Below are 16,406 nucleotides of genomic sequence, written 5' to 3'. Positions count from 1 at the left end.
ACGGACACCAAGCGTTTTATTAGAGAGGATATATATATCCATGTGTGTGTGCTGGGGCCATAACTCAATGGCATACTGAAGGACACAGGTTCCCTTTCTGGCTTCACTGATTAAAATTATGTCAGGTAGCAGGAGAAAACATGTGCTTGAAGCCCTAGAGAACCACCAACACACAGAGAAGACAATATCAGGCTAGACAATTCAGATAAGTAGGAAGGTAAAATATATGTGCAGTTTGATGGGCTAACAGAAGCACCGGCAGCTAGACAGGCAGGCAGATACACTCGAGGGCTGAACTGTTTTTGAGTAATGGACGTGAGGGGGATCTTCATACCGGAAATGGTGTATGCAGCATAGCTCCTCCACCAAGGATGCTGGGACTTGGAGGCCCAGTCCAGTTCCTGAGGCCTGGAGCAGGGGAGGAGCTATAATGGAGCAGATGCGTCCAAAGAACCCAAGCCCCCAGCTTCTGAAGCGCCCACCCAGCTCCACCCCTCCCTATCTTCTTCATTATCACCCTCACTCCAAGGGGCCACCGGGGAGAGGGGCGAACACGGGCCCCCTCTCCCCTAGCTATGCCCCTGGCCTGGAGCATCTGCTGACACCACAACTTTCCCTGAGGCCCAGGGGGAAGGTGAGTTGGCAGAGAGAGCTCTTGGGATCAGAGTAAATGCAGCCTTGCTCACAGCAGGCAGTGGACATGGCGGTGTTTGCAGGGATGTTCATTTTTGAGGGCCCCTATTGAAATGATGAACATTTCAGTAGGGGCGCTCAAAAAGGTCCCTAATCAGGAGTGATTATATGGTCCTATCACACCAGAGGCAGAGAGTGGCAGGGTATCTTCCCAAGCAGAGACTGATTGGAAGGAGGCAAGTCCAGAGCACTGAACAATATGAAGAAACAGCAAACAGTCTTCTCTGTGATGGTTAATGTGGGCTCACAGGATCGTCATTTGTTTGTTTATTTCTCACAGCACTCTAGCCGTTTTCTTGCGGCATATCAGCATGCCCAAGAGAAGCACCCAGCTTGAGAATTGCATGAGAATCTCCCCAGAACCTCAGCCTCGGAATAAAAGCAAAAATAGTGGGGTTTTAGCTATGCACGATCCCACTCTTTCTATAAAGCAACCTAATGAAGCTATTTTACAAGGCTAACACATTTTATTGTACTGTAAGCCACAAGGCTCTCTTCTTTTGCAGACGAACACAGCTACCCCTCTGGGAGTATATTACAAGGGAATCAAATACGCAATTACAGAAATGCAGAGAGTATACCCCGCCCCCCACAGACACACACTGCAACAGCTCCTTTTATCTTTTTATAGTCATTTCCATTAATACTTTATAAATGAAAAATACTTACTGGATGGATAATCCTTTCATTATTCTGGCTTTCTATATCATGTTTTCTGTATGTTTCAATCTTGACAGTCAAGCTTACATAGTGGAAGTTAACTGGTTGGAAAAGATTTGTACAGGATGTACTATAAGGATTATGGTTTTATCTCGTGAATCCAGATGTTATATTGGGAATAATGTGCACATCACTGTATATTACAAGATATTTAAACTGGTTTGCGTGGTTCTCTTGCTTTTAAAAATCTTAGTTTATTATTGTATACAAATAAGGGCTCCATCCAAAGGTCCAGCATTCTGGTGCTGGCAGTGGGGGGTGGAGCGGGGAGATCTCTCATCCACCTGGCAAGTGGATCCATCCATTATTCTGGATGGCCTGAATATAAAACAGTATTTTAAACAAACGTATTTTATTAGCTTGTTTCTTAGGCTACTAAGAGCTCTTGATCTTGTCTCTTGGGCTACTACCTTCTTCCTCAACAATCTCCAGTGCCATTATAATGTTACATCAGTGAAAAAATCAGCAGGTGAAAACAGTTCCCTTCACCATAGGACCATGACACTGAAGCCCACCTTTTGCCAGTGCTCCAGTTTATGCAAAGCTCGCTGTTGCCTTCCAGGCTCAGTTTAAGATGCTGATTATGACCTATGAAGTCTTAAACTGCCTAGGACCAGTATACCAGAGATTGCCTCCACACCTGTGTTCCACCACAATCCTTAAGTGGCTGGTAACACCCCATCATTCTCAGTGGCTAACCCTCTGATGTGGAATTCTCTTCCCTGACAACTTTCTAAACCCTGGACCTGTTCATCTTCCTGAAGGAAGGAATGGTATTTTATTCAAATTTGCTTGAACAGTCATAGGATTATTATTAATTACGTTTACAGAATGTCCTCCCTCCAAGGAATTCGGAGCAGTATCCAGAGTTCTTCCCCACTGCATGCACAGTGCACACACCCCTTTATCCCCTCAACAACCCTGTCAAGTAGGTCAGGCTGAGGGAGCAGGGGCGCCCTTTGGACAGGACTTCTGGTCCAAAGTCCTGTCCCCACAGTCCTTATGGGCTCCCAAATTCTGCTTGTTCTGCCACAGGCAGTGGTGGTCCTCCCACGCCCAGGTGGTGAAGCATGTCAGCATGACGGCCAGGCCGCCCAATCCCTCCAGCCAGCCAGGCTTCATCCTCAGAGTTGGTGTGTGTGGCAGCGGTGGGGCTGGCCTGGCTCGAGAGAAGCTGCCGAGCAGGCAACAGCTTCCGCCCCAGCTCGCCATGAGGCAGTGCAGCACAGGGAATAAATGGGGGACTGGAAGAGAAGGGGGAGAGGAAACACAGCGGTGGCGGCGGCAGCAGCCACAGCAGGAAGCACAAGCTACAGGGTCTGGCTGGGGAAAGGGATGGGATAAGATTCACTGCATCCCACCACCACTGCTGGTGTGTTTCTCCCCCCACCCCACTGCCCATGCCTGGCAAATGCCATGCCACAGAAGTGTTTCTTCACTGTTTCTCCTTCCCCCCCACCCCACCCCCGGCCTTTGCTGGGGCTGGCACTGGCACAGGCACACTCCAGACAGAGTAAGTGGAGGTGAGGGAGGAAGAGAGGAGACTAGCAGGACAGTCCATTCAAAATGCAGTATGTCCAGGTCAGTGGAAAGTTTCTTATGCAGAATGTATTCTAAAAATACAAAAAAAAAAAAAAAAGTCTCCCGCTTTCCCTTTTGCATATTCTTGTGTAAATGTGCATTCAACTAATTTAAGTGACAGGACTGTCCAGGTAAAATGTGTTATGTGCAGAACAATGGAAAGAATCAGAATCTAATCTAAAAATATGTTTTTAAAGTCTCCAGCTTTCCCCGAGCGTATTCTGATGTAAAATATAGGGATGTGCATTAAATGCTTCGTGCATATCCCAGGGGGCAGCGAGGGGTACCTTTAAAAGGAGGCAGGAAGGTCCTACCCTCTCCTCCGGTGAGCCACCACTGCCCTGCATCGCCCCACTGTGGCGCTGTCATTCTTTAAATCAAACTTGAAAGCAGCAGCTGCACTGCTGTCCCCTTTAAACTGCCACACGGCACTGATGGGGTACTGCTCCCAGCAGCCCTCATGCGGCGTTGGCACAAATGGCATCGATGCATGGCACGCATGGCGTCGAACTGTCTGCCTCCTTTTAAAGGTACCCCTTGCCCCGCGCCAAAACATTTCGGCCACAGGAGGCCGAATGGTTTCAGTGCTCTCCAAAAAGGCACCAAAACAATCCGAGCACATCCCTAGCAAAAAATAAATAAATAATAGTGCATTCAGCTCATTTAAGTGACAGGACTGCCCATGCAAAATGTGTTATGTGCAGGCCAGCGGGAAGTATCTTCTACAGAATTTCTTCTAAAAATTGCATCTTATCTTGCGGCAGTGGGTGGGGGAGGCCAAAAGGCCTTTAGGTGCAGGCTCCACAATTCCTAGGTGCCACTCTGTGAGAGAGAGTGACTGGCCCAGGGCCACACTGCAAACTTCATAGCTGAGTGAGGATTTGAAGTCAAGTCTGCCTCATCCAGTACGAACCACTGCACCACACTGCCTCTCAATTAACGTATTATTGCTCAGCTAAAATACCTTGGAATGATACAGGGCAGGTATATAGAATGATACAAGGCACAGTAGTATCTATTTAACTGGGCAAAGAGGCACCTCTCTTCTATTTAGCAGGGAGAGAGCAACTGCCCCTATTCAGTCCACTATGCTTGCTTGTGGTGTTTAGTGTCTCCCTATTCTTTGGGCTTCATTAAAGTAAAGTTGTGCCATCAAGTCAGTGTTGACTCCTGGTGCCCACAGAGCCCTGTGGTTTTCTTTGGTAGAATACAGGAGGGGTTTACCATTGTCATCTCCCGCGCAGTATGAGATTATGCCTTTCAGCATCTTCTATATTGCTGCTGCCTGATATAGGTGTTTCCCATTGTATGTATGTATGTATGTATGGTACAAGACCAAACATAACATACATGCAACAAGCAGCAATAATACAATTATCAGAAGAAGAAAAAAGAAAAGAATAAGTCTGGGAAACATATCAGCAGGAATTCAGACTGGCAACCTCTTGCTCGCTAGGCAAGTTACTTCCCCGCTAAGCCATTAGGTGGCTCTTGGGCTTCATTACCGACCTCTTAATAAATCACTTCCTGAGATCCTGCTTAATTTCCCCTTTTCCTGCTGCCCATCCCACATTAATGAATTGGCTGTAATCCTATGCACAGTTTCCTGGGAGCAGGTCCCATTCAGAGGCGTAACTAGGGAAAACGGCACCTGGGGCAAGCACTGAAATGGTGCCCCCCCACCGCGCCCCCCGCTGCCCCCCCCATACTACATTATACTTAGGTTTTTCCTTACAAGCGCCCGCCGCCAAGCCAGGCCACTGACTGGCCGCCAGGTGCCAGCAAAGCAATGGGGGGGGGCGCAGGCGGCGCGGAAGGGACCGTTCGTGGGGAAGGGGGCACCGACGCGCTCCCTTGACTGCTGCAGCGCTGCTGCACTGAGCAGGAAACATTTGTATTAACAAAAAAAATTTTTAAAAGTTTTTTAAAAAATTGGTCATGGCGGCACCCCCCACGTGACCAGAAAAGATGGCGCCCGGGGCACGTGCCCCCCCTGCCCCCCCTATAGTTACGCCCCTGGTCCCATTGAACTTAATGGGATATCCAAATAAACATGCACCTTATTCTGCAGTTCAGACCAGTTTCATCCCTTTTAAAAAAAAAATGCAAAAATACTGCCGCTGCTTCTTTTTAAAAAATACAAGGAGGAAACACACTAGGGAAGTGGAGGAGGAGACCGATCAATTTAGATGTGCCCGAGGAGGAGAGCTGGATGTAGCAGAAGCAGTCTCCATGCTCTCCTCTTCGGGCACATCTAGGAGAGATGTGGAGGAAAACATGGAGTTTGCTTCTGTTACATTCAGCTCTCCTCATCTCTTGCCCTGTGCATGGAAATCACCTTTTGAAAAGACTATGGGGAAATTATTTGTAGGATCACTACCTGCAGCAGTAGCAGAAAGCTGTTGACAGTTGTGGCTTCCTGCCATGTGTGTACTTGCTACTAAACGTGTGTGTGTGTGTGTGTGTGTGTGTGTGTGTGTGTGTTTTCCTCAAATATAACGAACTTCACACAGCTGCATGCAGTTTCCTACATGGATGGATGTGACTTCAAAGCTAATTGTCTCCATTGGGATTTTCATTCCTCAGACCAGGGGAAGGTAATGGTGAAAGACCCCACTTACACAAACACAGAACAGATTTTTGCATCCAGACAAAATAAAAGCAACATTTGCATTTTTTGCAACGTCAATCCAACCCTGGATTTCACAGCCTTTCCACTAGAGGGGGGAAAGTTAAATTCTGGTAAGGTGTCTTCCTCCTTCCTGCATCCCTGCTTGAAGTTTGTAGGGACCAACTGAAAGGTAGAAAATTGTAACAAGCCATTTGTCTCCAGTTGGATTTTATATCTCCTGGCTATCTGAGAATGTTACAAATGAAAGGTTTGCAATTCCAGGAGGACATCTGCTTCTGCCAGATTACATATTCCCTGGTCCAAGAGTCACTACAGAAGGAAGTGTCCAAATCCCTGGGCCTCTAGCCAGATTATGTAACCCATGGACCAGGGAGCAGGATTACAAAATCTGTCAAGGATGCAGAAAAGGATGTCGGCAGACCACACTAGCCTAAATTAAACTCATTATTTCAGCCAATTTAATAATTGCTGCTTATTTTGTACTGGCTGGTATCTTTTAATGGTATTAATGGTTACTGTTTATGTTGTTTATTTGTTATGGTTATCATGGGTCAGCATCCGAGCAAAAGCGCGCACACAAGTCATGTTTTTGTCCCTCACCGCAACCACCAGAGGACCCTCTGCCAAGTTATTCCTGAGGGTTGAGGGACCTTCCACAAAAGCATCAGACACAGGATGTGTGGTTTCAGGAAGAGGTACAAATGCCCTGCAGCTACCCAGGCCATATCCAACACTGATGCCGAGGATACCTCAGCCTTTGGAAATGGCTTTTGCTGGCAGGGGGCTCTGGCTGATGCAGTGAGGGGAAATAATGGGGGGGAATGCTTGCACAACAGTATGAGTGCCACTGCAGATGTTAGCTATTATCATCTTTGTCTTATTTCTGCTTTTTCTTGCAAATACATTCGCAAAAGTTACTAGCCTACTAAAGTTTTGATTAGCTTCTGTCCATAAGTACACAAATATGTATACACATATGCACAGAGTCATTCATGAAGTTTCCTGCTGCCTGTTCACCTGGAAGAGGCTCTTATTTACTTGAGGCAATTGTCTAATTTCAGATCTATTTTAAATTATATTTTTGATTCAAAATTATTGTAGCATCTTAGAGACCTACTTCTGGATTAAAATCTAAAGTACATAAATATATATACACACATATATAAGATGTGCAAATATAATGCATGCTAACTTTTAGATGCCTCTTCTCTTGCATTAAAAACCTTAGGAGAGACTTTATACTAGGTCCTGAGAATCATTATGTTCCTGTTTATACTCACAGATATGCATGTTTTATTTGGTACAACTGAGTCTCTCCCTCCCTGACACTCAATAAACAAATTGACATTTTGTGCATGGAAGAAAAGGTCTCGTTTTCATATAAGAACATTCATGCCTCCAAGTAGTCTAATGGAAAATGCCAAAGCTCCATTTCAGCATGAAAAAGGATTATGGAATGAGGAGATATTGTGTGTGTGTGTGTGTGTGTGCACAAACACACACCAGTGTCTTGTACATTTTAATGAATCCAAACATTTTTCTGAGAAAAATTAATGTTTTAAATTGAGCAAGAATAGATGGTGAAGAGATTAATGAAACATTTGTAACCCGGTTTGCCACAGTGAGTAATCTCTAGAACTACTGAACATGATAATTATTGGAAACCTCAGAGAGAAATATCATCTTTTGGATGAGTTTTAATGAAACTGTTAACTATGCATCAAAAGAATGCCACATTGTGAGTTTTATAATATATTACATGGGTGTGTGTGTGTTTCCCCTCAAAATTACAGAGCACAGAACAGATTTAAGTATACTGATCATTTGAAGCACAAGATACTAAACCAGCGAGTTAATTCTTAGAACAGTGCTGAGAGGGCCCTTTAAGAAAGATGGAGCCCTCTCTTAAGAGTCCTATGGGGAAAGGGCTAGGAAGGGCTACACTTCTCAGCACTCTGTGAACACCTTCCAAAATGGTGTAGGGACTCAATAGGGCTCCATTTCCTTTATAGGAATCCCTGCTGGTACTGGGCAAAGTGTAGCATTGCATGGTGGGAATGGATGTCTCCACATAGTGCCTGCGGGACTGTGCAGAGTATTCAGTCCAGCCCAATAAACTATTAGTCAGTGGGCCACACTTAGGATTAATGGGCACCACCACAATGAAGAACACTGACTTAGCAGGACATTCACTTTCCAATATTTATTCCTAAGTAACGCCATGGGGGGGAAATGTTTTAACTCAGTTATCAGTTGGGGCGGAGGATTCTCTTCCCGGCATTATTTCACATAATCTCATTTGATAAAATTACTTGTGAACAGATTTAATAAGAATAATAATAAACTTATTTGTTGGCACCCATAACAAATTTTTCTCTGGGCAGCTTTTGCCCTTGAGAATGGATACTCCAGTATGGAATGTGTGGTCCTACTCAGAATTTAAGCTATCAGGAGTGATCAAATAGCTGTAACATGCTTTTCTCTCTCTCTTCCTCTATGCAGACATTGGCAATACATGCATAATGGGGGACTGGGATTGGGCTGTTTTGTCCCCACTCCTGCATAACAGTCTCACGCACATTGGGCATCACATTCGTCCAAGGCCTTATGTACACAAGCCCAATCCACACGATCTGTACACTCCAATTTTGTCTACTTGCATAGGTACTTGGAAGTAGAGAAAGCCAGGTATGAGTGAGAGCAGAAGTTTAAAAACCACACATCTGGTGCCCCATATGCTTGTCTTTCTCAGTACACACAGAACTTACAGGTGGTTCCTCAGCCCTCAATGTCACCTGGAATTTGTCTTAAACAATATCCATGCAACCTTCCTTTTGTTAACTAGGCTAAAGTTGGGTTATCTTCCTCACATACTCTAGAGGTCAAGGTTTATGGTCCATTTTAAAACAACGGCTGCCTTGAGATCTGGGCTCCAAATGGCCAATAAAAATAAAGTTTGGGGAAAAACCTTCCTGATGCATTTCACACATTATTCATGGTGGAAGTGCTTCCTACCTTGTGACCTTTTAGAATGTTGAGCTGAGCAAAATGGGCTCAATTTTCCTTTTAAATTAATGATGTCTTGCACCAGTTCCTTCTAAACTGCTGAAGGCTGACCTGCTGTGCTATTTTAAAATTCTTTTCCTCTCCTTTGGGAACCATTTTTGACCAAGCTGAGAATTTGCTCATCAAGCAAAGAAAAGTTGGGCCAAGCAAACTGGAACCAAAGTCTAAGTTATGGAACAGACATAATGAAGTACTACTAATATATTAGTAGACAAAGGACTGGTTCTCACATTGCAATCTTGATAAAGACTCTGTGTGTACAACCCTCTCTCTGTCTGTGCCAGTCTCCAAAGAAGAGTATTATCCCCTAATAGCCAACACGGGCAAACATTACTTGAGAGCAACATTCCCAGTAACAGGGCATGCCAGATGTTGTTGACTACAACTCCCAGCATCTACAGCCAAAGGCCATTGCAGTTAGGGACACTGGGAGTTGTAGTCAACATCTGGCATGCCCTGTTACAGGGAACACTGCTTGAGAGTGCTTCAAGCACTCACTTACACTACTGGTATTGCTCTGTCCACATCTTCCTGGCTAAGAATCCTGTCACCTATGATCCCAGCCCCAAGCAGCCTTTGTCAACACCTTTTAGCCTACCTTACAAAGCGGGGTGGTGGTGTCTTTTTTAGGTCACCATGCCCATGTACATAGCATCCACAGCAGTCCTCATGCAATTTGGCTTGTATCAGGCTATAAACACAAAAGCTAACATGTGTTCCCAATAATAACTTGTGTATATACAATCTGATGCAAGCCAAATTTATAGTATATGGGAGGGGCTCTAAGGGATCTTTATATTTTAATCTGCCATCATGAAACAAGATGACAGCCATTCAAATTATGAATATCATGCCTTTAAAACTCATGTTTTGGGTGCAATACAAATGAAACGTACTGTACATGGGAGGGGATCCTAGGGAATTCCGATAGGGTTCTTTCAATTTTTATCTATGATCTTGGTTCAAGATGGCAACCACTCAAATTAGAAGCAGTTGCACCTAACCATAATGGGTCACAGGTGGCAATGCATTCCACTACATCTCCATGAAGTAAAATTCATGATGAAACATGCATAAAGCAGCCTCTATTAATTTTACTTATAACTTCTTAGGTTTAATGTAAAAAATGTTCACTTGTTTTGACATCACCTACTTTCCCTTCTGAGGCCTGTCAAGGAAAAACAAATGCTGCCATAGTATGAGAGTTATTGTTGAAGAAAAGCATAAGGGACTAAAGGCTACTGCCAAAGGCTGCTAGGTGCTCACCATGTTTGGCAGGATGGAAAATCCTGCCTGGCAAAGCATGCAGGGCATGGCAAGTGGGGGAGTATGAGAAATATTCTCACCTCAGCACCTCCTTTTGCTCAGTAGGCCCATTTGGACATAGCGTGAAACCTTAGGCAGACAAATCTGTGGTTAATATGAGAACCCGGGAATCATCCCATAGACAATCATCCAGCCATGATTTTGCAACCTCTGGCTTCTGAGCAGAGGGATCTCTCCCTATTCCTCATCCACTGAGGCTGCATCTCAGCAAGCTCCGTACCACACGCACCACCAGACTATGGGCAAGGCATCAGGACGCCAATAAAGCAGCAACCGTTCACCATGATCTTTGAGGATACCCACCCAGTGTAGGGATGTGCATGGAACCAGCTGGCCCGGTTCGGTTCGAGTCTGGACCGGACTCAAACCCGACCGGGCCAGTTCGGTCCGGCACCCCCACGAACCCCACCGGCTCAGTTCAGTCCATGTGTACCAATCCCCTTCCCCAGATGGAAGCTGTCAAAAGGTTTTGTATGGCAGTGCCAAGTAACGGTCCTGCATGCAACATGCCAAGGTGTGTGTTGCAGGTTTCTTAAGAAATCCAATCAAATGGACATAGACAGACACCAGATTTGTGGGGTTCTGTGTTTTCTCTTTCTTTACATGACTGGACAACAGGAAGGTTTCAACGGCCAGAGTTTCTGCGGTTTTATGCATGGGATCAGCAGGAAGAGTGCAGAGATGGTGAAGGGTGGGGCAACAGTTCAAAGAGGCTGCTCTGAGATGCCCATTCTGTGGTTTCAGGTGGGGCCACAGCACAAAACCCAGGTTACAGCAGTGGCAGAATTTGGACCAAAAAATGGCCTTTTGGAACCCGAGGTTTCAGCAGCAAACTCACTACAAAACAAAGCTTGAAATTCAGGTTTGGGGTTGAAAAACGACTTGTGGTTAGGTAACAAAACTGCCGTTTCACACATTTGGATGACCATAAACTCAAACCTCTGGCATGTTTGCCTCCAATTTGGCATTACGTCCAAAGGCGGCCAATATCTCACTATACTTTCTGCCTCCATTACGTTTTGGTCACAGCACTTTGTCTGGACTTTGTCAACTGGCTGCACTGCCACTATCTTGCTTGCCTTGAAACCTAATAAGCTAGCATGCCAGACAGATTGTGCAGCTTGTCTCAAGGCAGGGTGTGTGTGTGACCCTGTATTTCTCAGAGATGTATATTATGAAGAAAAGTGCTTTAGCTGGCAATTCCAGAATAAATGGTGAGTGTGGAAGCAATTTTTCATTCGATCATCTTTTTTACTCATCATTTTGGTGTCATTGTTGCTAACCAATTGCCTTCCAGTATTTTCTGTGTTGTCATCTTGCCTTTTCCCCAGACCTGGTTTGCAGTTATTGTTTTCACTTAAAACGCAAATGCAGTGCTTGTCTGTCCAGTGTGGACTGGCAAAGTACAAGTGAGACTTTTCAGGGGAAGTTTAATTAGAAGCTTCCTCTTTGCAGCTTCTGGCAATTCCTGTTGCATTGCTTCCTGTTCAGCACGGTGCAAATGGGACAAGTTTAATTACTGATTTCTTCTCATCATGGTGTTTTTTTAAAATATGATTTTGCATTTACACTTCTTTTTATTTTTAAAGAAAGAAATCTAATAGCAGATGAGTAATTAAAGCCTTCCCCCTTTACAGGAAACAGAAATTGATGAATTAAGTTGCAATAAAGGGGTAACTCCTTACTTATGCTTTACAAAGTTGAACAGATACCATTTCAAGGCAGCAGCTTCTACTTAAAGCTGCAGCAGATCTTAGCAGAACTGGACTTACTTCTGAGCAAATACTACGGAAAAACATTGACCATGTAGAAGCACAGTTTTAATTCCATGCTCATCTGATTGCAAAAAAGCAATACTTCAGCAGTGCTGAAGGGGCTTTAGAGTGGGAGCCTTTTAGATTATATCAGAAATTTAAGCGGGGTCAGGAAGGGCTAATAATTGTTGAAGTATCTAAAATGCTCTATTCCTAGATCCTCCTGGAAATTGTGGCTGAATCAGCTTTAGCAGAGATTTAAGAGTATTGTCAGTAATGTTAATGACAGCCTTTGAATGCCTCCCAATTGCATTGTGTGCCCTATCTCTGACATATTTTTCAAAGACATTTCCAAAGGCTTTTGTTTGCTATCTTTAGGAGACTTCTACGGGGCGGGGGTGCAGAATAATCCCACACAGACCAAATAAAAATGTGCTGATGCTAGTGTACAGCTTAATCCAAACAAGTTCGGGTTTAAAACCTACTTTTTATAAAGAGAGAATGAGTTATCTATGAGCAATATCTCAGTCATACAAAGAGAAAAATAATGGGGATTTCCCCCTTGTTTCTGTGACAGATGCTTGGCTGTATGTAATTAAAATCTAAGCATTGACCTAGGCCTAAGCTGTTCCCTCAGAATCAACACAATATATCCAAGGTGTGCACATGCATACACACACACCACATCTATATCTTTATATATTCATTATCTCTCTCTCTCTCTCTCTCTCTCTCTCTCTCTCTCTCTCTCTCTCTCTCTCTCTCTCTCTCACACACACACACACACACACACACACACTCACTCACTTGCAGGCAATTGCTTACCTGTAGTAAATAATAATAGCAGTTCAACCTGATGGGGTCTGCATCCAATTTCTGTGGCATTTTAGAATTAAGAGATACTCTGGAGCTGTGATGACATCCAGAGTTGTTTTTTTCTGAAATAAGGGATGCCCAATAGGTGGTCCTATATAAGTGCGGCAGTCCAAGGGAAGGGTAGCTCTCATTGGAAAAGGGACATTTCACAATCCTACCTTTCTGCATATTTGGCAGCTGACATGACATCTTAGCATCACATCACTATTGGAGGACTTCCGGCCTGCCCGCTAGGCAGTCCTTACATTTGCAAGGCAAGCTTGGAAAGCAATGCACACAAGCCATAATTATAGCTTTGCAGGAAAAACTTTGCGAACAACATCCAATGAATCATTTATAGAAACACATGGTTCATAATTTCTTTCATATACAAGATGCTTCTGCGTAAAATTGTTTAAAAGCTTCATAATTAATCAACAAATTACTTGTGAAACATCAGGGACATCTGCGCATTTCAAAATCGCATTTGGTATTCCAAAGTGACAAAACCATGTGTTAACATTCTGGAAAACACCTAATCAGAGGCCCTCTGGTCCTCTGTTACAATTAGAGAGCAGTCTGGTTAAGAGAGAGAATTCAGGCACATACAATTTACAATGGAAATCAAATAATGAGACCAGCTTCTTTCAAGAGGAGCTCACTAGATGGAGTGTCCAGACAGGTCTATTTTCAGGGGCTAGTAAGGATCATGTGTTGCTTCAGCACTTCTGACCTTGGTCAGATGCTTCAGCATACAGAGCACCCCGCTGCCCATCTTATTTATTTATGACAGGAACTGGGAAAGCATCTGCATCAGCTGCAGTCCACATTGCTGCTCACGTTTCTCAGTCTTGTTCCCCAGAATAAAGAGGAGCCATTCTGAGGCATCTTTTTTCCAAACTCTAACTTACCCTCAGATACACAGAGCTTTCTCAGAACTTAGATTTCAGATGATGCCTTCTGGCATGTTGGAAGGGAGATATATGGGCATTCCAATGGCTGACAGGCATGTGTTGTTTTTTTGGTTGTGACCAGATTGAAGATATTGTCCATTCTCTGTTGTTCTGTCCCTTGTATATGGAACCATGGAAGAAATTCCTGGCAACTATCCCTTAACAGTTCCCTAATAGATCATTTTATGAGGCTGTTGAAGAATTATTGTGCAGTTATTATCCATATGTAACATATTCTCTTGCCTTATTTGCAGAGGTAGCTAGGATTAATGGAAAAGGAAGTTACAAGCCTGTTTTATTTCAAGAAATCAGGAATGTTGGTTTTATGGAATTTTATGACATGTCACCTCTTTTAAGGCAACTATTTTAGTTGTATTTATTGGATATTACAGTATTTTGTTTATAAGCAATGGCCTATGGCTGAGCATAATAAATACTGATTGATTGGATTACCACAGTAAGCCCAGAATGGAGGAAGAGACACCTGCCTTTTTCTTCCCACCCTGTTGGTTGAATCCTGCAGCTCTCAACAATGAGCTCATAATGACTATCTGGGCATACTCTCAGCTTTACATAAATAATTTAGTGTTCAAAAGCTTTGTGCATTCTCTGTAGTGATGGGACAGATCCAGATCTGCCCACTGGATTGTGAGGGGGTGCCATTTTGAATTCCAAAATGGATCTGAAAAGGTTCAAAAGACTTCTAGGCTCTCGCTGTTCTCAATACTCATGAATAAGCCAGAATCTAGAAGCACTGAAACTTACTGAGTACTTCCTGTCTGGATCAGACCTTCCTACTGCCTCTGACCTCTATTCCATGGGGCTGGCATGGGCAGCAGGAGATGCTGAACCATGTCAGGAGAGGCACTAAGATCTACTAAGCTCCTGAATGCTTCTGATTGCATCATTGGGAGTACATAAGTCCCAAATACCTCCTGCAGCTTGGGCCCCTGCTGACCTGGATGTGACCCTTAATATCCACTTACATAAAATTTACTTTAAAATGGCTAAAATCCAACTCTAAATATGAATGAGCTTGGAAAGAATGCAGAAAAGCCACCGTTTTGCCATTCTTTAACCATCCAGATAGTAGTATAATAAGGAACTGAAACATGTTCTGGGTTAACTATTCTGTTTTAACTGCTCCTAAGAGACAGCCTTATTTTTCTGACACAACGTTTGTTTCATGTAAGAGCTGTTCAAGAAAAGGAAGCTGAATGATAGCCAACTTACCACATCAATGATCTGAAGCAATGATAGCTGCAGCTCCACTACAAGAGGTTGCGAATCATTCATTACCGGACGTTCCAAGCGATTGTAGTTTTTCAGTAGTTCTCTGTAGAGACGCCTTTGGTTTTCACCTTGTTGGGAGACTACGGGTGTGGAAGGAAGGAAGCATTAATGTCTCTTAATTATAAGACAGTAATGGTTTTTCATTTGTCTATGTTTTTAGAAAAAATTGATGGGAGTTTACGGGGTGGGGAAGGGCCTTGAAATTTTGTCCCATCTGACAAAAGTTGTAAGGTTTCAGCTAGCTTAGAGTTGGAAGTCCTGGGTTCAAATCCTCACTTTACCATGAAGCTCACTGGATAGCTTTGGGTAAATCACTATCTCTCAGTCTGACCTACCTCAAAGAGTAGTTATGAGGATGAAGATGAATAATTCCTTATACATCATTCTTGGAGGAAGGATGGAATACAAACAACTCAACAATGTTCTAGTCATCTCATCTAACAGGAGCAGCCCTTCCATATAGGTGAGGTGAGACTGTTGCCTCAAGTGTCAGACTGAGGCACCAGTAGGGTGGTAAGATGTCTTTCAAGGTGCCATCAGAGCAGCTCTTCAGGACCAATCTGATCCTTGCAGACTTGCAAGAAGCAAGAGGAGGAGGCTGCTGGCAAACTTTCCTTCTCCCTGTCCCCGACGCCACTTTCAAAGCTTGGGAGGTCAGTTTTGAAAGGAAACTGGTCCCATCCTGACCAGGTCTGTGGGCAAGGCAGCATTTGGTGCCTTGCCTCAGATATCACAATACCTCAGGCCATTCCCGTTGACTCAGCCGTACAACTTAAACTGAGGCTAGCCTAGAAAGGAAGTGAGATGACAGGGAGGTGTGGCTCTGTTACCAGGGGCTTCATTAGGGGATGGCCCATGGAGCATGGGCCCCCAATAAATTGCTTAAACCCCCAAATCTCATCAGCCCAGGGATGGTATAACAAAAAAAATTCCTAGCCTGTCAGATTTCCTTAGCCAGTAATGTTTCCTAATGGATTAGGATGTAATTTCCTCTTACCTCATCAGATTTTCTTACCCAGTAATGTTTTCTGATGAACATAATTTCTCATTACCCTCTCAGATTTCAGCACAGAGGCAAGCTTTTCTGATGGGTAATGTTTTCTGATGATCTAGACCATAAATTTTCAGTACCCTGTCAGATTCCAGTACAGAGGTGGCTAATGTTTTATGATAGGAACATAGAAAGCTGCCATATACTGAGTCAGACCACAGGTCCATCTAGCTCACTATAGTCTACACAGACTGCCAGCAGCTTCTCCAAGGTTTCAGGGAAGAATGATGGACTAGACTTAAATTTTTCAGCACTCATGTACATTTTAATACCAGGGCAAGCTTTTTCAATGGATGTTTTCTGATGTACCAGAACAGTTGTAGCCAACTGTTCATAAGCCAGCCAGGCAATGGGCCCGGGAGGTTCAACCTCAGAGCTCTCCAGTAGCCTGGAGAGAGAGGACCACTCAGGGTGATACACCCTCCCCACTCATGACTGAAGCTGGAATTGGAAGTGTGCCCTGCAGGAAGTGAGGCTAGCTA

General features: G+C 44.0%; 1 protein-coding gene and 1 long non-coding RNA gene across 7 annotated transcripts in view; one reads left to right on the top strand and one right to left on the bottom strand.

Moving 5' to 3' along the window:
* LOC128343247 (neuronal acetylcholine receptor subunit alpha-7-like) overlaps positions 1–16,406 on the bottom strand; it is a 158,539-nt gene that overhangs the window by 96,396 nt on the left and 45,737 nt on the right. The window contains exon 2 of one of the 5 annotated variants that reach the window (XM_053291999.1): positions 14,814–14,953. In XM_053291999.1, coding sequence (XP_053147974.1) covers positions 14,814–14,953 — 140 coding nt within the window. Of the gene's footprint in view, positions 1–334; positions 433–12,597; positions 12,694–14,813; positions 14,954–16,406 lie in introns of those variants that run through there. The other 4 variants (XM_053292006.1, XM_053292001.1, XM_053292002.1 and 1 more) reach the window with 4 other exon arrangements.
* Positions 201–16,406, top strand: part of LOC128343249 (uncharacterized) — a 30,165-nt gene continuing 13,959 nt past the window's right edge. For both annotated transcript variants that reach the window (XR_008315409.1, XR_008315410.1), the window contains exon 1: positions 201–634. This is a non-coding gene — a long non-coding RNA (uncharacterized LOC128343249). The remainder of the gene's footprint in view (positions 635–16,406) is intronic.

This window comes from Hemicordylus capensis, chromosome 2 (genome assembly GCF_027244095.1).
Source record: "Hemicordylus capensis ecotype Gifberg chromosome 2, rHemCap1.1.pri, whole genome shotgun sequence".
NCBI lineage: Eukaryota > Metazoa > Chordata > Lepidosauria > Squamata > Cordylidae > Hemicordylus > Hemicordylus capensis.
The sequence above is the reverse complement of the archived record's forward strand: the minus strand, read 5'-3'. Positions and strand labels throughout refer to the sequence as shown.